At 43.9% G+C, this 19,903-nt stretch overlaps 4 protein-coding genes across 4 annotated transcripts; 2 read left to right on the forward strand and 2 right to left on the reverse strand.

The window, feature by feature from the left end:
- Nucleotides 1–2,425: 2,425 nt before the first annotated feature.
- Nucleotides 2,426–6,468, forward strand: LOC135588323 (SNF1-related protein kinase regulatory subunit beta-2-like). The gene is made up of 5 exons (XM_065080401.1): nt 2,426–2,771; nt 2,889–3,147; nt 4,274–4,452; nt 4,545–4,707; nt 5,905–6,468. The coding sequence occupies exons 2-5, from the start codon at nt 2,995–2,997 to the stop codon at nt 6,226–6,228; spliced, it is 819 nt and encodes a 272-aa protein (XP_064936473.1). The 5' UTR covers nt 2,426–2,771; nt 2,889–2,994; the 3' UTR covers nt 6,229–6,468.
- Nucleotides 6,469–6,594: 126 nt separating this feature from the next.
- LOC103996502 (TPD1 protein homolog 1) lies at nt 6,595–7,916 on the reverse strand. The gene is made up of 3 exons (XM_009417420.3): nt 7,685–7,916; nt 7,361–7,441; nt 6,595–7,243 (listed from the first exon to the last, which is right to left on the reverse strand). Exons 1-3 carry the CDS (start codon nt 7,779–7,781, stop codon nt 6,891–6,893), a joined length of 531 nt encoding a protein of 176 aa, XP_009415695.3. The 5' UTR covers nt 7,782–7,916; the 3' UTR covers nt 6,595–6,890.
- A 3,071-nt stretch (nt 7,917–10,987) lies between these two features.
- LOC103996197 (zinc transporter 2) lies at nt 10,988–13,995 on the forward strand. The gene is made up of 4 exons (XM_009417057.3): nt 10,988–11,506; nt 11,795–11,853; nt 12,174–12,306; nt 13,293–13,995. The coding sequence occupies exons 1-4, from the start codon at nt 11,032–11,034 to the stop codon at nt 13,685–13,687; spliced, it is 1,062 nt and encodes a 353-aa protein (XP_009415332.2). The 5' UTR covers nt 10,988–11,031; the 3' UTR covers nt 13,688–13,995.
- Nucleotides 13,996–16,113: 2,118 nt separating this feature from the next.
- LOC135589192 (phospholipase A1-II 5-like) lies at nt 16,114–17,586 on the reverse strand. Its single transcript, XM_065081479.1, has one exon. The coding sequence runs from the start codon at nt 17,558–17,560 to the stop codon at nt 16,391–16,393; it is 1,170 nt and encodes a 389-aa protein (XP_064937551.1). The 5' UTR covers nt 17,561–17,586; the 3' UTR covers nt 16,114–16,390.
- Between the last annotated feature and the right edge of the window lie 2,317 nt (nt 17,587–19,903).

Below are 19,903 nucleotides of genomic sequence, written 5' to 3' on the forward strand. Positions count from 1 at the left end.
GTTGAATCTGAGAAGTAGATGGAGCCAGCGAATACAGAGAGAGAGCGAGAGAGAGAGTGTGTGTGTGTGTGTGTTACCTAATTACTCCCTCGAGGACCAGCCACAGGAGGAGAGACGAAAGGAATCTCAGCTTGAGGCGGCTTTGCTTTAGCCTGTGGGGTCCTGCCCCCGAAAACCAATAGGACGCAGAGTCTCGTGGCTTGGCGGCGACCCCATCGGGCCGCCCACTAGATTTGTAGTGGCGGGTTGTGTTGTACATGAAAGATACTCGGTTTGAGAGGTAATGGTGCATCATAAGCATATCAATCATAACGTGGGGGTGAGGCCCCACTTGGAGCGTCGCGTGACCACCGAACCCATCTCGTGGCATGGATGGTTTGATAGTAGATAAGATTTTTCTAACTATACGAGGAAATTTCTCTATTCTGTTGAAGGAAAATCCTCTATTCTGTTAGGAAAATCCTTCCTCCTAATTCCTATAAATAGGAGAGGGAACATGTTAATAGATTCAAGCTAAAGTTTCTCTACTTCAATAAAGCTTCTTATATTCTATTGTTCTTATCTTTCTATCTTCTTCGCTTAATTTCTATCATGGTATCAGAGTCGCTTGCCTAGAGCAAGCTCTCTTCTCGCTGCCAATTCATCATTGGTGTTGCCACTCTGCGCCAACGTTCGTTTCTTTCCGCTACGGCATCTCTAGTGCTGCTCATCAGCACTGTCCCACCTTTCTTCCTCGTTGTAGCTATTTTCCTTCCTCTTTTGCTATAGCTTCCTCTTCCGCTACAGCTTCCTCCTCTATTGCAGTTTCCTCCTTTGCTATAGTAGCAACACTACAACAATGCTGTAGATTTCTTCTCTACCGTCGCAGCCGTCGTAATCGCAACCACGACCAACATCGTTGAGAAAAGCGAAGCTTCGCTCTTGCCTTCGACCAGCGACTAACGTCGCTGAGAAAAGTGAAGCTTCACCCTTTGGCTAGCGACCAACGCCGTTGCATTCCTAAGAGGCTCCGTGGTCAATCCTCATCTTCCTCACCGCGGTAGTCTTCGCTGATCTGTCAACATTCGGCAGACTTAAAGAGAATGAAGGGAACGCCTGTGCCATCACAGCAACAGCAATCGCAGCAACAGCAACAGCGATCTACACTTATCTTACTCATGAAGCCTCTCGCTTGTAAACAATTCTTTGCATCGATCCAAGATTGGTATCCTTGTCAGGAGCACCATCTTGCGGGGCATGATAGAAGATAAGATATGAGGAAATTTCTCTATTCTGTTGAGGAAAATCCTCTATTCTATTAGAAAAATCCTTCCTCCTAATTCCTATAAATATGAGAGGGAACATGTTAATAGATTCAAGCTAAAGTTTCTCTACTTCAATAAAGCTTCTTATATTCTATTGTTCTTATCTTTTTATCTTCTTCGCCTAATTTCTATCATGGTTAACTACTTCCCAATCCCTTAATGTTCTTCCATGTATGCGTGAGTGAGTGCTGACACGAGAGAACAAATTCTTCCCCGATTCCTCTCATCCCCTTCAAAGAAGATTCCTCCGCCATGGTCGATCGGAGATCACCTGTCGCGGTCCCGTCAGCCAACACGAACCCACAGAGACCGACCGAATTCCAACCCGTCTAGGGTCCCACCGTGGACCTCCTGGACGTCTCGATGACGGGGCGGGGGGGAGGAAATGGTGTTTCCTGCCTCGTCTGGGTCAGGCGACCTCGACAACAAAAGCCGATGGCAAGAGCCGGTCCCCACAACCCCCGCCCGGCCCACCGCCGATATGCTATTCGGCTACGCAAACGAGTCACGATTCCACCAACCGTCGTGCTCATGCTCATGCTCATGCATTGGGGAAGCCATCAAACACGGAAAGGAGGTCCTCCCACTGGTCACTAACCACGGACCCCACCAGTCCAAAGGGTCAGGTTTAAAAGGACAAGGACCGAGTTGCCCGTGACAGGTCGTCTTGTTGCTGGGACGACAAGGGGCCCACGGAATCTGACCTGTTATTCCGTCTCCGTTTCCCAGGCCGAAATCGTGTCACCTCAATATGACGTGTCTGCCGGCCGACCCAAACGGTGAGTATCTGAAACGTGGGACACCGCAAACACCTGATTCCATGGCAAATGGTGAGGACTGACAACCCCTTCACATATACCACCGTTTCGCCTATGCAATTTCCCAACTCCAAACCCCATAATTAATCTGCATCGAAAAAAGAAGAAGAAGGTTTTTCCTCTTTATATTTCTATTTCAATTGTTTTTAAACTTAGAATTTAAAATTCTAACTTTTTTCTAACTCAAAAAACGATCGATCCCTTTTTTTTTTGTTTTCTATAATGTTGGTTGGGTCCCACCAATAAGTAAAATGTAAAGTTGAAAAAACAGAAATATTTCGTAATAAAAAGAAATGATGGTCGAAGATGTTTGGTCGGCGTGGTTTTTACTTGGTGAACTCCTCCGCCCCCCCTCCTTTCCTCCTCCCCCAAGTCTTGATCGGAATTCTCGGTTGTGTTTATGACCGATGCATAGTCCTCCTCCGGTGCCGTGCTGTGGTGTCTGCTTCCTTTGTGGTCTTTGTTTCTGCTGGACTCCGTAGATCCATGTCTCTTATCCCTCGCGAGTTCTTTTTCCTCGCTCCGCTCCTTTTCTCCTTCCCGTTGCTTCTACCCACGAGTAAGAGGTGGTTTGCAGTTTGCTTTCTCGTGGCATTTCTTCTCGGCTTTTGAATCAAACTTCACCCATAAAATTTTGGGGGGTTAAAAGGTTGCGGCGTCGGCTTTCTTTAATCCGCTTTGTCTCTTTCTTTTAGCTTGATTTTCTGCGAGAGGGGCTGATTCTTTTCTTTCTTTTATTTTTTGTTCACTTTATATTATGGAAAAGGATTCAGCCCCAAAGTTCAGATTCGCTGTGAAAGCTGGTTTGGTGTTTAAAAATCCACCTTTGTTTCCGGAACTAAAGGAAAGGTACGCATTCTTTGCCCTTCACAATGGGGACTATAAGTAGCGTCGCCAGGGGAGGTGGAGAGGAAGGGCAGGGAGGGAGCTGTCATTCTCAGGGAGAGGCAGAGGATTTGATGGGGCAGGGCCCTCCCCGGAGTCCCAGTGGCGCGGCCCGCTTACCTCTGCTCTTCACTCCTCAGGTTCGCTTCTTCCCTTTCCAGCGCAATACACATATCACGAAACCAAATGGGCTGATTCAATAGAAATCCTTTTAGTTTCCTTGCAAAAAATAATGAATTGTGGATGTATCAATCCTTCTCTCAAGTTGCATACATGGGTGTACTTTTTATTTTAACTCAATTATGAGCATGAATTCATGTGTTGGCTTGGTTGGTGCTTCATTAATGTTTCAGACAGGTTCATTTGCACCGATTTGTCGGATATTTGTGTTGTGTGACTGTGCGCAGCAGTGCTACTCATCTAAATTTCGAAACTATCTTCGATTAGTGGGTTCCTCTTTTCTCATTGTTAAGTTCACCAAGCATTGAAGAGGATGATACACAGGTTTATTTAAATTTCTGACTCATTATGAAGCAATAATTGACTAGGTCTTCACTCATGATAGATATTGTTATATTTATTGAAATTGAACATGTGTTACCAATTAGTTTCTCCTGGAATGGTGCTTCCTTGTGAGATCAGAGATGCTGTAATTACGTTTTTTTTTTTTCTCTTTTTTTGCCTGTGCTGGTTACTGCCACTAAAGTGACAGTTTCCTTGGACTATCAATTAGGTTTTCCACCAGTAGGTGCTATTGATACATGAAGTTAGGGCTTCCTTCTAAGTTGCAATTCCTGGACAGTTATCTCAAAGGGCCTTTGAGGTAGGAATTTTTCTGTTTTTTTTTGGGGGGGGGTAAACCCCTAGGTTGTGCCTTGAAAAAGCTTGCTAATTTCACATCTGATATGTGCACTTGTCTTCGATAAAATCGTTCAGTTTGTAGGATTTCGCCACCTCTATCCTCAAGGAAATTAGGTTTTTCATAATTAGATGTCAGTCTCATTGCTTGGTGATCATCAGAGTTCTCTACAAATAATGTTCATCACACAAAACCAAAGTTAGCTATGTGAATAGCTACAAATGCAAGTATTTTTTCGCTTGGTAGACTTGCCGTTGATAAAACGCAGAATGCATTCTCCTGAGATCAACTATGTTCCTCTATGATTTTAACAGATTTTGTGGTGTAATTCTCACTCTAATCATATGATTAGCGCAATTCTATGTCCTGCAGGTTCTGCTAAACGTTATCTTGTATTTCTTTTCCAGATTCCCGTGCCCCCGTTGCAGGGACGAGAGGAGATGCATTCACCAAGTGACTCACGGATGCCAAACTCCATTACGTATGAGGATGTCCTCGATGACCAAGGGATTCCAACGATGATCACCTGGATCCATGGTGGCATGGAAGTCTTCGTGGAAGGATCCTGGGATAACTGGAAGACAAAGTACTGGCAATTAGATCTTGTATGCCAAAATATATTTTTGTTGATAGTATGTGGTGGTTCAATGAGGCTATGCTTTGATTGTGTTGTTGCAGGAAATCCTTGCAAAGGTCAGGCAAGGATTTTACAGTCATGATGGTGCTTCCTTCAGGTTTCTACCGATACAGATTCATAGTTGATGGAGAATGGCGATATGCCTCTGATGTCCCATGGATGAATGATGATATGGGGAATGGCCACAACATTTTGGACTTGAAGGTATCTATTTTACTTGTTATTCTTTTAAACCTCCATAAGACTCCAACAGTCTTTTTTTATGCATAATTCTCAAGCTGGCTAATAAAATGGAGCATATTATTTGTAGAAATAAAATTTACATTGTCATATATGATCTCATGATACCGCCACACTGTGGTCAGTATTTATCATCTAGATTCACAAGGCAGAAACAGGCATGCGTTTAATTCTCATTGTCGTTCCTGCATCTTTTCCAAGAAATTTTTTTGTAGCTCTTTTGATAAATACTACAGAAGTGGCACACAGAGTGACAGGTGCAATATGAGATGTATTTTCATATCCATGAGTTTTATGCCTTCTTAGTGCTTATAGAATTTATTATAAATCCACTCGTATTTTGTTGTCATTATTAAGTAGTTGTCAGATGAGATATAGTCGGTTCCTTATCATTTATATGGACTGTCATGCTCTTGAGGCTTTTATGCGTTGACTTAGGGTCTTGATAAAGAATTGATCGGATGAGAAGAAAGAATTATCTTCTCCGGTTCTGAAGTAGCTCTGCATGAATCCTCTCATTTGCTCAACCATTGTTAGCTAATCTGGTTCGTCCACTGCCACCATCCATATATTTTCTTGTTGGCCTCGTTAGGGATTTCCTGATCAAATGAAATGGTCTTTTTTCTTGTTGGCCTTGTTAAGGATTTCCTTATCAAATGAAATAGTCTTCTTGGCAACACATCTATTTGTTCTTTGTCATAATTACTTTTAACGGACAACAAATCTTGGCATAGAACACAAAAAAGCTTCTCAAATTGACTGTTCTTGATGCAAGCATCATGATAAGAACTTTACTGTATCATTAGGCCACTTAAAAGAGTATCTCCTTTAGCTGAAAGAATAAAGAAAAGCATGTTGCTCACATGAAACCAAACAAGGATTTGGGTGATGATTGCGGTACCGAAGAAACACTTGCTGAAGCAAAGTAGATGCAACAATTGCTTTGGAATTTGCTGTGCTTATGCCTTCCGTTTTATTTGTCGTCTGTCGTTCTTTTCGCCTTCTGCCTATTCGAAATTAACAGTGAACAGAAAAGTATGTCTTGTTTTCTCTTCAATTTTTTGGTTAACATCTAATGGTTACACATGAATTGGAATTGGTATGGCAAAAACCCAGATCCAGAACTCCCCAAGGTTAACATCTAACGTTCTTGTGGTGCAGGCATTTGTTCCCGAGGATTTGAGAGGTGTTGCTGGGTTGGAAATGCCTCGATCCCCGGAGTCGAGCTACAACAACTGGCCGCTTGGTTCAGAGGACTACGGCAAAGAACCACCACTCGTACCTCCACAGTTACACCTCACCCTCCTTAATTCACCGGCCACCGTGGACTGCACCGCCTCTCTCACGAAGCCTCCCCACGTGGCACTAAATCATCTCTACATTCAGAAAGAAAAGAGTGGTCAGCCTGTCGTGGCACTCGGGAAAACTCATAGGTTTAATTCCAAGTTTGTCACCGTGATTCTCTACAGGTCCTTGGCAAGGTAAAATGTATAGAACGTACCTGCTGGTACAGTGTGTGACGGTCAAAACCATGTGCTTGGAGTCGAGGTAACTCGATCTATGATCAGTGAAACTGTGATGTTATGTTGAGGACCTCCAAAACCGATGAAGGGCGTCGTCATCTTCAAGGTCCTGTAATCAAGAAGCGAGCACTTGCTACTTGCTGCAGTGCTTCTTTGTGCTAGAAGAAGGAACAAAAAAAGAGCTGAGGTCTCTTTCCCGTTCTTTTGACAGGTTTGACGGCACTCGCTTTTTGGAGGAATAATTACATGGGAGTTTGAGATCTGCGTGAGTTGACAAGAGAGTTTTCAATTCTTGTACTGTTGCATGAAATAAATCTGCTATGCGATCTCTAAACTTCCATGGATTTCGAGAGACCATCTTCTTGTAATCAGAAGATAATTAAGATGGCTGAAGTCGACCTGACCTGTCACACTCGATCGCAACCATGCGTACAACTGCTCTCTTTTACTTGCATAAACTAAAGACGAGACGAATTTTTTACAATTTACTTGCATTATTATGGTTCCATGTTATTGACATGCACGCATGCATAATCTTATCAGCAGCTATATATAAAGCTAGATACGGCCGCACGCACGCACGCATGCATTTCCGCGTTGGTGCGGTGCGGTGCAGCGAGCGAGTCAGCAGCAGGCGACGGAGGATACGGACAGAGGATAGCGGTAGGTATTGGCGTACTGGAAGGAGAGGCTCTCACCGGAGGCGAGGGCTGCGCCATCGTTGACGAGACAGTCGTCGAAGCGGAGGCGGCGGAAGAGGAGGGGGTTTATGAGGCGGGCGGAGCTGAACCAGCCGCACCTCACGTGGATGTCCGCCACCGAGCACCTCGTTGGGCACGCGTTCAGGATCTGCACCGTGTACGTCGGGATCCCATTTGGCAGCGGCGCCGTCGCCCCCTGGTACAGCAGGATGTCGTCCTTGGAGCATTCCTCCTCCCCCATCCTCTCCGCCCTCGTTCCCTCCTCCGATCCCCCTCCTATATGTACAGACACACACATACACACACACACACACTCAAATCAGACAAACAAGAAAAGTATAAAATAACACGAGTACGTATGCATATGGAGCCATCAAGGCCGTTGGATCTCACCAATTCCGAGAAGCTTCCGCGGTTCGGCCATCCGATAGCTGCCGGGAAAGTGGACGGCTCCTCCTACACGGCAGCGGGCCCCTGCGCACAGCACCGAGCACGTCAGTAAACAGCACCCCCTCGTCGTTGCGCAGTTCATAGGATCGCAGCCTGATCTGTTCTGGATTGCGTTTCGGTTTCGATCTGGACCGTCGACTCTCAGACGGATTATCTAGTGCCGATAAAAGGACTTTTGCTCTTGATGAAATGCTGCTGTGAGCGAGACGGCGGCTAAGCTTCGGTGAGACGAAGTGGACGAGGTGGGGAAGCGGGAAAGGTGCTTACCGTAATGGAGAAAGGAGGAGAGGGAGAGGGAGAGGGAGACGACGCTTAACAACGCCGCGGTCAACCACCAGGGTACCCGCCGCTTGAACCAGCCCATGGTCGAGCTCAGTCGTCGGATCCGCGATCACCAGCTGCTGTTGGACGCCTCCTGCAGTTGCAAGTGTGGATTCCGGGAAAAGGGAGCAGGAGAGAACTGTAGGAAGTCGACCTCCGTGCTTTCCCGAAATGGCCGGGGGTGGGTGGGAGCGGTTCCTCTCAAAGAGACGGATCCTACTCCCGTTATATAAGGGAGGTCCATTTCTCCCCGCTGCCGGGAAGAATTCGTAATAATCTACGTTTCTGCCGCCGGGCCTCTTCAGTTTGTTGGGGCCCGTGTTCTCGTGCGTGGGCATTTATGGGTGGTTGGGTCCTTCCAAACCATTTACCTCTCGATCGGAGACGTGAGATCGTGATCGGAAGGTTGAGGCCAGGCCATGATGGCCCGGACCTGTTTTAAATGAGGGCGTCTTATCGGATGGCGTCCCCGAGGGATGAGGAAAGAATACGCCGCGAGAGTACTCCGACCGTCCATTCCCTGGACCCCGCCTTGGTTCGTCTATTTTGGCATCCCGGCGTCGAGGAGTAGATGCCCCTCGGTTTTCGAGAGCAAAGATAGCGGGAGTTATGCTGTATCTTTGACCGAGGGTCTCGCTACCGTACGATTTTGATTGGACGCCCCGTGAAGACAGCTAAAAAGATTTGTGGCATGGGATGCAGCGCGTACTGCACTGCACTGCCCAACGAGCCTCAGTTAAGGTGAGCTCGAGTGCTGTGATTAATGGGCTTTACGTGAGCGTCATAAATCGACAGCCAGCTCATCTGAAAATGAATAAAGAGTTTGTGGGAAATGCATTCTTGTTCCTACAAAACGTATGTATTGATTCCGATGCTGATGTATATCGACTGAAGATAATGCGTGTAATGCCTGCTTGTGGAACGTGGCAGGCCAACCCGTAGGTGGAAGAAACGGAGGCGGAAGCTGAAGCGGTGTCAGACTAATGGAAGAGAGATATAGACTAATGGAAGAGACATATAACGAGTGAAAGCATATAATATATATAGCCAGAAGCAGAGAAGGGCGGAAACACGAGGAACGAGATAGCCGGAAGCAGCAAGAAGAGGGTACCAGCGGACAAGATGGTGGAAGTAAATGAGGAGGTGGTGGTGGGAGTTAATGAGGGGGGAGCCTTGAGGTGAAAACTGGAGGCACGTTGGAACGTAAGCCGCCATATTGCCAGGGAATAATAGCAAGAATGAGGTCGGAACGGGTCCGAGAATAATGGCAGGTGCTGGTGCAGGTGCAGGTGCTGCCTGCGCTTCGTGTTCTCCCCGTTTGCTCTGCATCGATGGCTGCTGCCGGCGTAGGGTGCCGTCCTAGTCGATGATACGGACGAGTAGACACCACGTTTCACAAACATGTTCGCCAAAGGACACTCGTCGTGACTCTTCATGTGCCCGAATGGGAAAACCTTTGTACTCCAACCATTTGTTTCTTTCGTTGATTCCTTGTGATGAAATGTGCACAGAGACGAGGACTGCAAGATTGAATTTTAAGCAAGATGACAAATCTCCGCACCAGGAATTCTGCAATCAATGGGTGGATGGAATCATCATCCTCTGTTTGCTAACACCTCGAGGAACCCAATGCGAAGGATCGACAGGGCTGCACGCTCCTGTTGTTGTGTGAGGGTCCCTCTACACGCATGACTTTGAAGTCGTAAGCCTCTTCAACTAGTTAGGTACCCGCAAAACCTAATATTCCTCGGATCTGCCAATAATTTAGGGTCAATATATTTTTATCCATTTATTCAACAGTGACGAAGTTTTATTTTCCCAAGAGACATTGGATTTGCTTTATTGTCCGCAAGTCGACAAAGAGATTCGAGAAAAAAAATACATGATTCGTACAAAGAGGTCAGAATAATGCCTCAAGACGAGTTGTTTTGAGTATTGGTCACGTCACGATCAATGTCACACCATGCCACCGTCAGATCAACAAGAGGAGTATTTTCATGCACCGAGCCAGAACTCGTACCAAGGCGTTCTTGGTACATCCCATCTCAGAAAGTTTGGGATGACGTCGTATGATACCGTTTTGCATGTCATGAGACGACGACCATATAAAGTTACAATCTCGCTTCTCGAGGATTGATCGTCATGTCAAACTGTGTACGATCGATCATTGTACAGTAGTATAAAAATCCCTGGCCAGATGGGTAGACAAAAACAAACAAAACCAACCCAGACTTTTTGTGCAAGAGAACAACCACCCCCAAGCCATGACCATTCCGATTGAGAGTCGTAAACCAACATCTCGACCAAAAGACGTCTATTAATATTCTGACGCCAACACCTTGTCTCGAGGACATGACCAATCTCGACAATTAACTCAACCGATTGAAGATTACATGAATCAGACCGTGTTGACTCGTAAACAACGGCACATCAATTCATCAACACCATGCAAGTGGCAATGAGCTTTTGTTTCAGCGTCTTAAATGCCCATCTCTATCTCTCCAAATAAATATCTAGCCATCTATTCCCCAAGGACGCCACCCTTCTCGTTCCTATCTATTTATTCGTTGGACAGAGTTGGATCACGCGGTTGGACTAGCCACGCTCCATCAACACCACACGGCAAAGCCCAACCAGAATACGTTATGGAAAGAATGATGGGGCTAATCTCATATCAATTTGGGTACTGCTGCTGCTCTTCCTTCGGTATCCACTGCCATGAACACGCCTGTGCGCATTCGGTCATACTTCACTTTCCCACTGTAGAACTACACGAAGGGCTTCCATGTATGGATCCTCAGCAGTCCCTCCTACGGATCATCGCCTTGGACAAGTTAAGTCTTCCAGCAGGCCCACATTTAGCTACGCACGCAGTAAGTCACCCACCCATCTCATGGAGAGGGTTCGGATTTGCAATTGTCACGGATCTTGTGAATAACATGGTCCGAACCCGCAATCGACGACTCGACGGGGAAGACTAGGTCAAATTCGTCGGCTCCTCCTGGTGATAGACATACTGAACTCACACTCTCGTCAATCCTGAAAGCACAAGTCTCCTCCACATAGTTCCTCTCTCTTCAGCCGACCCATCCATATCGTACTACCACCTATCATCTCTTCTCCTTTGCAGTACACACTCACCCTCCAACTGGTCGTACTACCGCTGCCAAGAAAAACGAATCACGGATCCACCCCTCGGCCCCACCTCTTTTAGCTCCTTCCATAAGCTAACAAAACATATAATTACCCCAACGGCCCATCTCCTCTGTCCTTGGAACGCCTCCGCTGTCGCCATGGCCAAATCCCCATTCCCCTTCGTCCTCATCCTGCTCCTCCTATCCCTCGCCGTCGCCGTCTCCGCCCACGGTGGCAGTGGCGGCGGCGACGACGATGCGGACGCCGACGCCGACGCCACCGGGGGCAACAAGCCGGATCTCCGATCTAAGTCGCTGATCCTCACCAAGGTCTGGTGCCTCATCGTGATCTTCTTTGCGACCTTCCTCCCCGGCGTATCCCCCTACTTCTTGAAGTGGAACGAGGCGTTCCTCGCCCTCGGCACCCAGTTCGCCGGCGGCGTCTTCCTGGGGACGGCCATGATGCACTTCCTCAGCGACTCTGACGAGACCTTCGAGGATCTCACCCACAAGGACTACCCCTTCGCCTTCATGCTGGCTTGCGCTGGCTTCGCCATCACCTTGCTCGCCGACTGCATCATATCAGTCGTGGTGGCAAGGGGGCGGAGCGTCCGAGACGTGGAAAACGGGCAAGGTTGTCTTCTTCTTCTTTATAATATATTTACTTCTCTGCTTGATTTATCTTCAAGGTTTTCTGTCATCGGTGTTAATAATGATACAGAACCGTAATGTGACGGAACAATCCTTTTCTTTGGCATGATTTTTCCCTGTTTAGAATATTCCGTTTCGTAGATTAATCTATCTTATGTTCTTCCAATCATTTTGATGTTTTCTTATCAACATCATAATCCTCGCTTGCTGAATTTGATCTCTCTTTTCTTTCGTGTAAGTTTTGACGGGACAATTTTTTGAATCATGGCAGAAAGTTCGCTTCAGAGTAAACAGGTCACGACAGGCGGAGTCTCCCAATCCCAACAAGAGGTGAGATGGCCTCCTGCCGGTTTTATAAATTAGAATTTACTGCTTTCAAATTTACAGAATGCACTCATGCGATCAACAACCAGTAGCAGTATCTGAAGCCAAAACGTCACTCCTCCGATGATAATCTAATGATTCACAAATTGTACGATCGCGTTAAGTCGATCGTTATCCTATTATAAAAGCCCCGAATGTAACAAATTGGTTCAATTCACTTGAGTTAAACCTTTGTACGACGCACGCAAAGGTTGTGCGTTTGCTTCTAAGCCTGTTAACTATTTTGATAATATGAATGAACTTTTCGTCCTACATGCTTCTTGCAGGTCGGACAGTGCACCGGTGATCATTCTGTGGCATCTCTACTACGTGATGCTAATTCACTTGGAGATAGCATATTGTTGATTTTTGCCTTGTGCTTCCACTCGGTTTTCGAAGGAATAGCGATTGGCGTCGCAGGTATATATATTGTGTTTCTGATGCAATATCTGTTTTCCTGTCATGTTTTAGATCTGTGTTTCTTGTAGCGTTAAAAGAGATTGAAATTTACTTAGAAGCGAACAGAATTAAGATTAACATAGAAGCGAAATGCATCTATCGACTTTTTTTTTCTACAAAGATACAAGTTTTCCCACTGAAAAAATAAGAATTGGAGAATGTGATGAGTATATATAGAGGTCATTTTGGAAAAATTGAAATAACATGATGAAGAAAGAAAGGGAGTCATCATTGAAAGAGAAGTTGCCACTAATTATTATTTGGGACGTCTTGGAGAGAAAGCCAACTTGTTTGAAGGAATCTAATGCCCCCCAGTTGATTTTGTCAAAACAGTTTGTGGCCATCACTGCCTGGTAGAAAAGTCTTATGGTGATCGATAAGTCACTCTATTACTAGGTCAGGAAAAGTACGCTGGAATAGGAGACTTTTATTTTCATCATGGCTACAACTCCATTAGATGTCTATTCTTTCTGATAAATACCCCAGCGGAATGGAAATGTAGAAGAAACTTCAACCTTTGGAACCTTGCTATGCTTTCTTCCTCATTATTATGACCTCATAAACATAAAGGTCCCAATATGACAAAGGAATACTGCGTCCTTGTACTTACTTTCCAAGTTGTTTTTTTAATTTTTAGCAGACTTCGCTTGAACATTTTTATATGTTCTCGTTAGATGTCCTAATTTGTGGCTGCTGAGTACCATCACAGCCATATATCATCATCTAAAAAACTCCCACAAATTTGTTTCAAATAAAGATTAAAGGCTGCTTCAGTTCAGCTGAATTTACATCGAGGTGATGCTGATGTATTGTCTTGCTTGCAACGATGCACTTTTCGAAACTAAAATAGCCCGTTCGCTTTGATCTCTTGCTGATGCCGTTCGCCATCTTCCTGTTTCATTTATTTCTTCCTTTTTCTTCTTTTTGATGTGATGGTTGATGTGCAGATACCAAAGCTGATGCTTGGAAAGCTTTGTGGACTATCAGCCTGCACAAGGTGTTTGCAGCCATCGCCATGGGCATAGCTCTCCTGAGGATGATGCCAAACCGTCCGCTTCTCTCTTGCGCCGCCTACTCGTTCGCTTTTGCAATCTCCAGCCCCATCGGGGTGGCGATTGGCATCATAATAGACGCAACCACGCAAGGCCGCGTGGCAGACTGGATTTACGCCATCTCCATGGGACTCGCAACTGGGGTCTTCATATACGTATCCATAAACCACCTGCTCGCTAAAGGCTATAAGCCACAGAAACCGGTTGCTGCAGACACCCCTTTTGTAAGATGGTTTGCTGTAGTGTTAGGAATTGGGGTGATAGCTGTTGTGATGATATGGGATACATGAGGCGCTACGATTGGAAGAAAAGTAGGAGGATGTCTACTCTCTCTCTCTCTCTCTCTTATCAGTGGTAGGAGAAAGACGGATTCATTACAGTTGCAGAACAGACCATGGACGGACACTAGGATGAAACGTGGATCTCAAGGCCGCAGCCAGCTCACTTGAATCAGGCTAGGTCTGGTGTGAAAATTGAAGTGTCATTTGTAACTAGGTAGCTATTATTGTCAAGATCTGGATTAGAACGCCTTGTGCTCAACCGAGTCTTGTCGTAGTCTTCTTATATTATGTGGACTTGAACTAGTTTTGTCTGTTTATCTCTGAATCATACGCGATTACTGCTAATGTGCAAAGAACAAATCGATGGCTCTACTGGATTGCAAGTAGCGGCATGTGGAAGGAGGAGATGGGTTGGTTGGTGGCAAAGCTGAAGCAGGAGCAGGCGGCGGTCTCCAAGCTAAAGGGCGTGTAGATTGGCACTGCCTCGGTTCCCTCCCTGCCAACAAGTAAAACACCCAACGATCAGAATACTGTAACTCCCTTCCTCGTCACACAAAATCAATCTGATTCTAGTACCACACGAAAAATAAAGTCCACGATAGAAGGGAACTGGGGGTGAAGAAGCAATGGCGGACCACCACCACCACCAAGAAATCTCATGAATGGTATACTACTTTGCAATAAATAAACATCAAGGCAAATGCATCATGCACAATATAAATCCAGCCAAAAGAACTAACCTCACAGGCTTTCTTTCACGCCAAGCCCATACTCATCAACCCGCTCATTATCTGGGCCCAAGCATTTTTGAAAATGATAAGCCCATACCATTTGTTTATAGTTTGGTATGCAATTAAAATGATAAGAAAATGGTTCTATTTTGATGACAGCTTGATCACCTCGGAATCTGTAATGCTTCTAATAGAATGAATACATGTAATGGCTTTTCGAAAGCAACAAAAGTCTGCCCTGGTGAGTCATAAGGTAAGCATCGTAATGACTCTGATGCTGCAACTTCTGAAAATTCTTGTGCTTCAGATGCATCGACAAAAACAGTAACCTGAGAAAAATATTTTTTTTTTTAAAAAGAATAATAAAATTCACGAATATAAAAGAACCAATGGAGCAGCATTGCCCAAAAGTAGCTACTTTGCCATTTCCAGTAGCTGTTCTTGGATGATGGTGTTTGTGCAGTTGTACTAAGGCCATCATAGATGTGTTTCACTGTATCTATATTGACTGAATATTCTGTTTCCGCTACGGTCAGCTCCACAGGTGCGGACGACTGAGAAAACGTAAATACTAACTGATACGCAAAATGCAACATTAAACGTTATATTGGTAGTAAACAGCAGCAGTCTAGCAACCTTGAAGAGTTTTCCAAAGCTCGCAAACTCAGGAGTAGAAAAAAAAAGTAATTTTTCATATGCATCGAGGGCTGAGGTGGGAGCACTGGGAAGAGTCCCTAAACCAGTAGGCTTTTTCTCAGCAAGAGGTTGTGACTTCACATCCTTTGGAACAGAAGATATATCGAAGGGTATGTCTGAAGCTTCCTGATTAAACATTGGCACACACAAAAACGACACATGCATTCGCTAAGCAAATGATGATGGTCTTTAGAAGGACGTGCAGTTATTACCTCATCATCACTCTCAGGCAGGCAAATATACGAGGCTGCAGGAAATGGCCAAATTCCAAGAGCAGTTAGTGTTGGATTATCAGTTGAAGAAACATTGCTTTGAGGAAAACAATATACATTCTCGTACCTTTAATGAGTCAACTATCGCACCAAAGTTTGCTAAGGTACTTACGGTACAAGCTCGGACAGTAGCATTTTCAAGTCTTACCCGATTGTAAACATGACGAATATATTTACTAGGGTCTGAGGTCTTTGGGCCTTCAATTTCCAAGAAAGTGAAGTATCTAGAAGCAATAGTAAAAAAGCTATTGGTTCTCATTCATCTAAACGAACATGAACAAAGACCCCCTTGATTACAGGTGAAGACACAAGCAAGCATCACACGACTATCGAATCAACAATTGCTTTCTTACAGCCAAAACCCCCTTCTTCTCCGAGAAACGTTGCTTAAGAAATTTACAAGTAAAATATGAAACTTACAAACATGGAACTTATAAGTGACGTTAGCAAATTTACATACAGTGAACGGTATTTGAGAGGGAACTTCACTTCAAGCACAAAGATATTATTGTTTCCACAACAACAGCCCTGAACTCATCTGCGACATCAGACATAAAGTTGGTAATTTGTTTCATCAAGCGATGTGCACTTGTTTCATTGCCTGTTTCACAAGTAGTGTGGTTATAGCAAGAGTGGCAATGCTCCTGTTCTGGTTTGAGATTAAGCTTTCCATTTCGATGTTACAACTTGTAACTGCCAAAGAATGTGATCGACGACGATGAGATGGTGAAGCCGATGTTCAAACCAGAGGATTTTTATTTATTATTATTCAGCGAAGCACGTCCTTCGCTTACTGACCCAATTACACACATCTAGTACAAACTGATCGCCACACAAGTTTCAAGTTTGAAGCGTACGTACGTGACTGCTGCATGCATGCACTAGTTCTTCTTGTCATCACCCCCCGCGGCGACCGGCGCGCGCACGCACAGACACAGAGAGATAGAGAGCCAGCAGGGAGTGACAACTTTATTTAGGGTAGGCAGGCAGGCAGGCAGGGAGCCATAGGATCTTTAGAGCTGGTGGCCATTACTGGATGACTTGCAGTTCCATCCAGGTGTCTCATACCACTCTCCATCCTCAGACAGTACCATTCCTTTGTTCTTCTCCACCCACCACGCCTCCGGTATCTGCGACTCATCCTTCAAGTAGTCGCCCCCCTTGTTCACCAGCGCCAGGCTCCTCTTCACCTCCGAGTCGAACTTGCCGCCCTTCCAGGTCCACCCGGCCACCGTGTGGAGGACCACTTGCAGGTCGTGGATATTCACAAGGATTTTCAAGTGGCGCGACATCATGGAGTCTATGTCCAGAGCTGTGCCGGTTTCAACGTAGTCGGTTGGAAATGGCCAATATGGAACGATGTCCCAAGCATTCCGGACACGTAGAGCTCGAAGGTTGGGCAGCTTCTCAAACCTATCATTGAAGGCCTTGTTCCCAACTTTGGGGTTCTCAAACACCACGGCACATATTGGGAAGTACTCCTCCTCCTTGCCTTCTATCTTGGACAGTCCTTTGTTCACTATATCGAAAGAACTCAAGATGGCGAGGGCGCCTCCCAAGCTGTGGCCAACGCACACTATGCTAAGGCTCTCGTTCTTGTATAGCTCCACTAGCTCGCTTAACTTACTCAGTAACTGCTCCCTTGCACTGGTTGCGTTGCATGGAAATTTCGGATCGCTGTCTTTCAACGTGTAGATGTCGTTCCAGCCTTGCATGACCTTCACATCTTGGTTGTCGGGGTCCAATGGCACGAGACCGATCGCTATGTCCTCGAGCCACTCCGACAGCCGTACCGAGCCGCGCCATACGACGTAGATCTCGCGGCGCCCGGTACGCTTCGTGTATGCGTCCTTGGAGACGGCGATGTAGCCCATCCAATTGGACTCCTTGGTCTGGAATAACGGAATTTGCGATATGGCGTAGAGGTACTCCTTGACGTCGTAGTTGGCCGCGTAGGGGAAGAACACTTGGTCGAGGAGGGTGCTGGGGCGGTAGCGGCACATGCCACGGTATTTGGAGTGGTCGTCGCTGATGAAGGAGTCGGCGGTGACCTGACACATGTCACCGCATTGGAGGAGGAAGACGCGAAGGGATTGGTCGAGAGGGTCGAGAAGGCCGGACCAGTGCTCGGATCCGAGGAGCTCAGGCCAGGATTGTGTATCCGCGCCAATCTTTTGCGCCATTGGAAGAGGAGGAGGAGGAGGATAGGAGTGACTGATACTTTGTGTGGAATACGGTGAGGTGGCCAGTGACATATATATACAAGGAGATGGTAGCACGAACATGAAGGCACAGACAGGGATTCCCAATAATTGAAGCTGCTTGCCGATGAATGCAGAGCTCACCACGTGTTTAATGGAATCAATGCCTCAGGCAACTTGTTTCTTCGTTTTCTTATTCGCGGCCCCACAGTATTAATATGTGATTTCGACCGTTGGAAACATTTTGGAAGTCTGTCCCGTAACCAAATCAATCTATTATTAATCCTCGTATTATGTAATATATCATTCGATGTTTATCTCTATCCGGATCTTCTATCAATATTATCTCAATAACTTTATACTTAAATAAATCAATATTAACAAAAAATGTTATACGAAAGACATGAAAAATACTCTTGTTAGAGAGATGTTTTTTTTTTTACAATAAAAAAAAGTGTGATGTGATTTCAACAGGCTCCCATAGTATTAATTAAGCATGGTATGATTTCTTATTCACGGCTCCTAAAGTATTAATTAAGCATGATGTAATTTTGACATTGGAAACATTTTGGAAGTCTGTCTTTTTTATTTAACCATATACTTAAAAATAAAACATAAATTATAGAGAAGAATTGAAGAATATATTGTGAAATGTATTGATTTCATTTATCGAGATAATATATATTTATATAAGTTTTGAGGGAGAGATTTCTCTCAATCATACACTTAAATTACTTAATAAGATCAATCGTTTAAATATTTAATTGATCCTCCTATTATAGATTGATTAAGAATGCATGCAACAAATCAAAATTAACAAAAGAAGTCATGTGAAAGACTCGAAAAAGACTCTTGTTATAAGGGTATTTTTTTTTAAATGAAAAAAAGGTGTGATGTGATTTCGACGGCCCCACAATATTAATTATGTATGATGTGATTTTGATGTTAAAACATTTTGGAAGTCTATATTTTTCATATAACCATATAATTGAAAATAAAACATAAATTACACAAAAGAATTGAAGAATATATTATGAAAAGTATTTATTTCATTCATCAAGATAATATATATTTATATAAGTTTTGAGGAAGAGATTTCTTACAATGAAAAAAAAGGTGTGATGTGATTTTGATGCGCCCCCATAGCATGATGTGATTTCTTATTCAAGGCCCCTATAGTTTTAATTAAGCATGATGTGATTTTTTATTCACGGCCCCCACAGTATTAATTAAGCATGATGTGATTTCCACGTTGAAAACGTTTTGGAAGTCTATCTTTTTCATGTAATCATACAATCGAAAATAAAATAAAAATTACACAAAAGAATTGAAGAATATGTTGTGAAAGGTATTAAATTCATTCATCAAGATAATATATATTTATATAAGTTTTGAGGGAGAGATTTCTCTCAATCATGCACTTAAATTACCTATTCAGATCAATCCCTTAAATATATGATTGATCCTTCTATTATAGATTGATTGAGAATGATTGAGAATGCATGCAACATATCATGTATCTCTATCATGATCTTTTATCAATATTATCTCAATAACTCTGTACTTAAACAAATCAACATTAACAAAAGAAGTTACGCAAAAGATCAAAAAAAGACTCTTGTTAGAGGGGTGTTTTTTTTTTTACAATGAAAAAAAAGTGTGATGTGATTTCGACGGACCCCCATAGTATTAATTAAGGATGATGTGATTTCTTATTCACGCCTCCGATAGTATTAATTATGCATGATGTGATTTCGATGTTGGAAACGTTTTGGAAGTCTGCCTTTTTCATGTAACCATACAATTGAAAATAAAACACAAATTACATAAAAGAATTGAAGAATATATTGTGAAAGGTATTGATTTCATTCATTGAGATAATATATATTTATATAAGTTTTGAGGGAGAGATTTCTCTCAATCATACACTTAAATTACCTGATCAGATCAATCGCTTAAATATATGATTGATCCTCCTATTATAGATTGATTGAGAATGCATGCAACATATCGTTTATCTCTGTCATGATCTTTTATCAATATTATCTCAATAACTCTGTACTTAAACAAATCAACATTAACAAAAGAAGTTACGCAAAAGACATAAAAAAGACTCTTGTTAGAGGAGTGTTTTTTTTTTACAATGAAAAAAAAGGTGTGATGTGATTTCGACAGGCCCCCATAGTATTAATTAAGGATGATGTGATTTCTTATTCACGCCCTCGACAGTATTAATTAAGCATGATATGATTTCGACATTGGAAACGTTTTGGAAGTCTGCTTTTTTCATGTAACCATACAATTGAAAATAAAACACAAATTACA

Source organism: Musa acuminata, chromosome BXJ1-8, assembly GCF_036884655.1.
Source record: "Musa acuminata AAA Group cultivar baxijiao chromosome BXJ1-8, Cavendish_Baxijiao_AAA, whole genome shotgun sequence".
Taxonomy (NCBI): domain Eukaryota; kingdom Viridiplantae; phylum Streptophyta; class Magnoliopsida; order Zingiberales; family Musaceae; genus Musa; species Musa acuminata.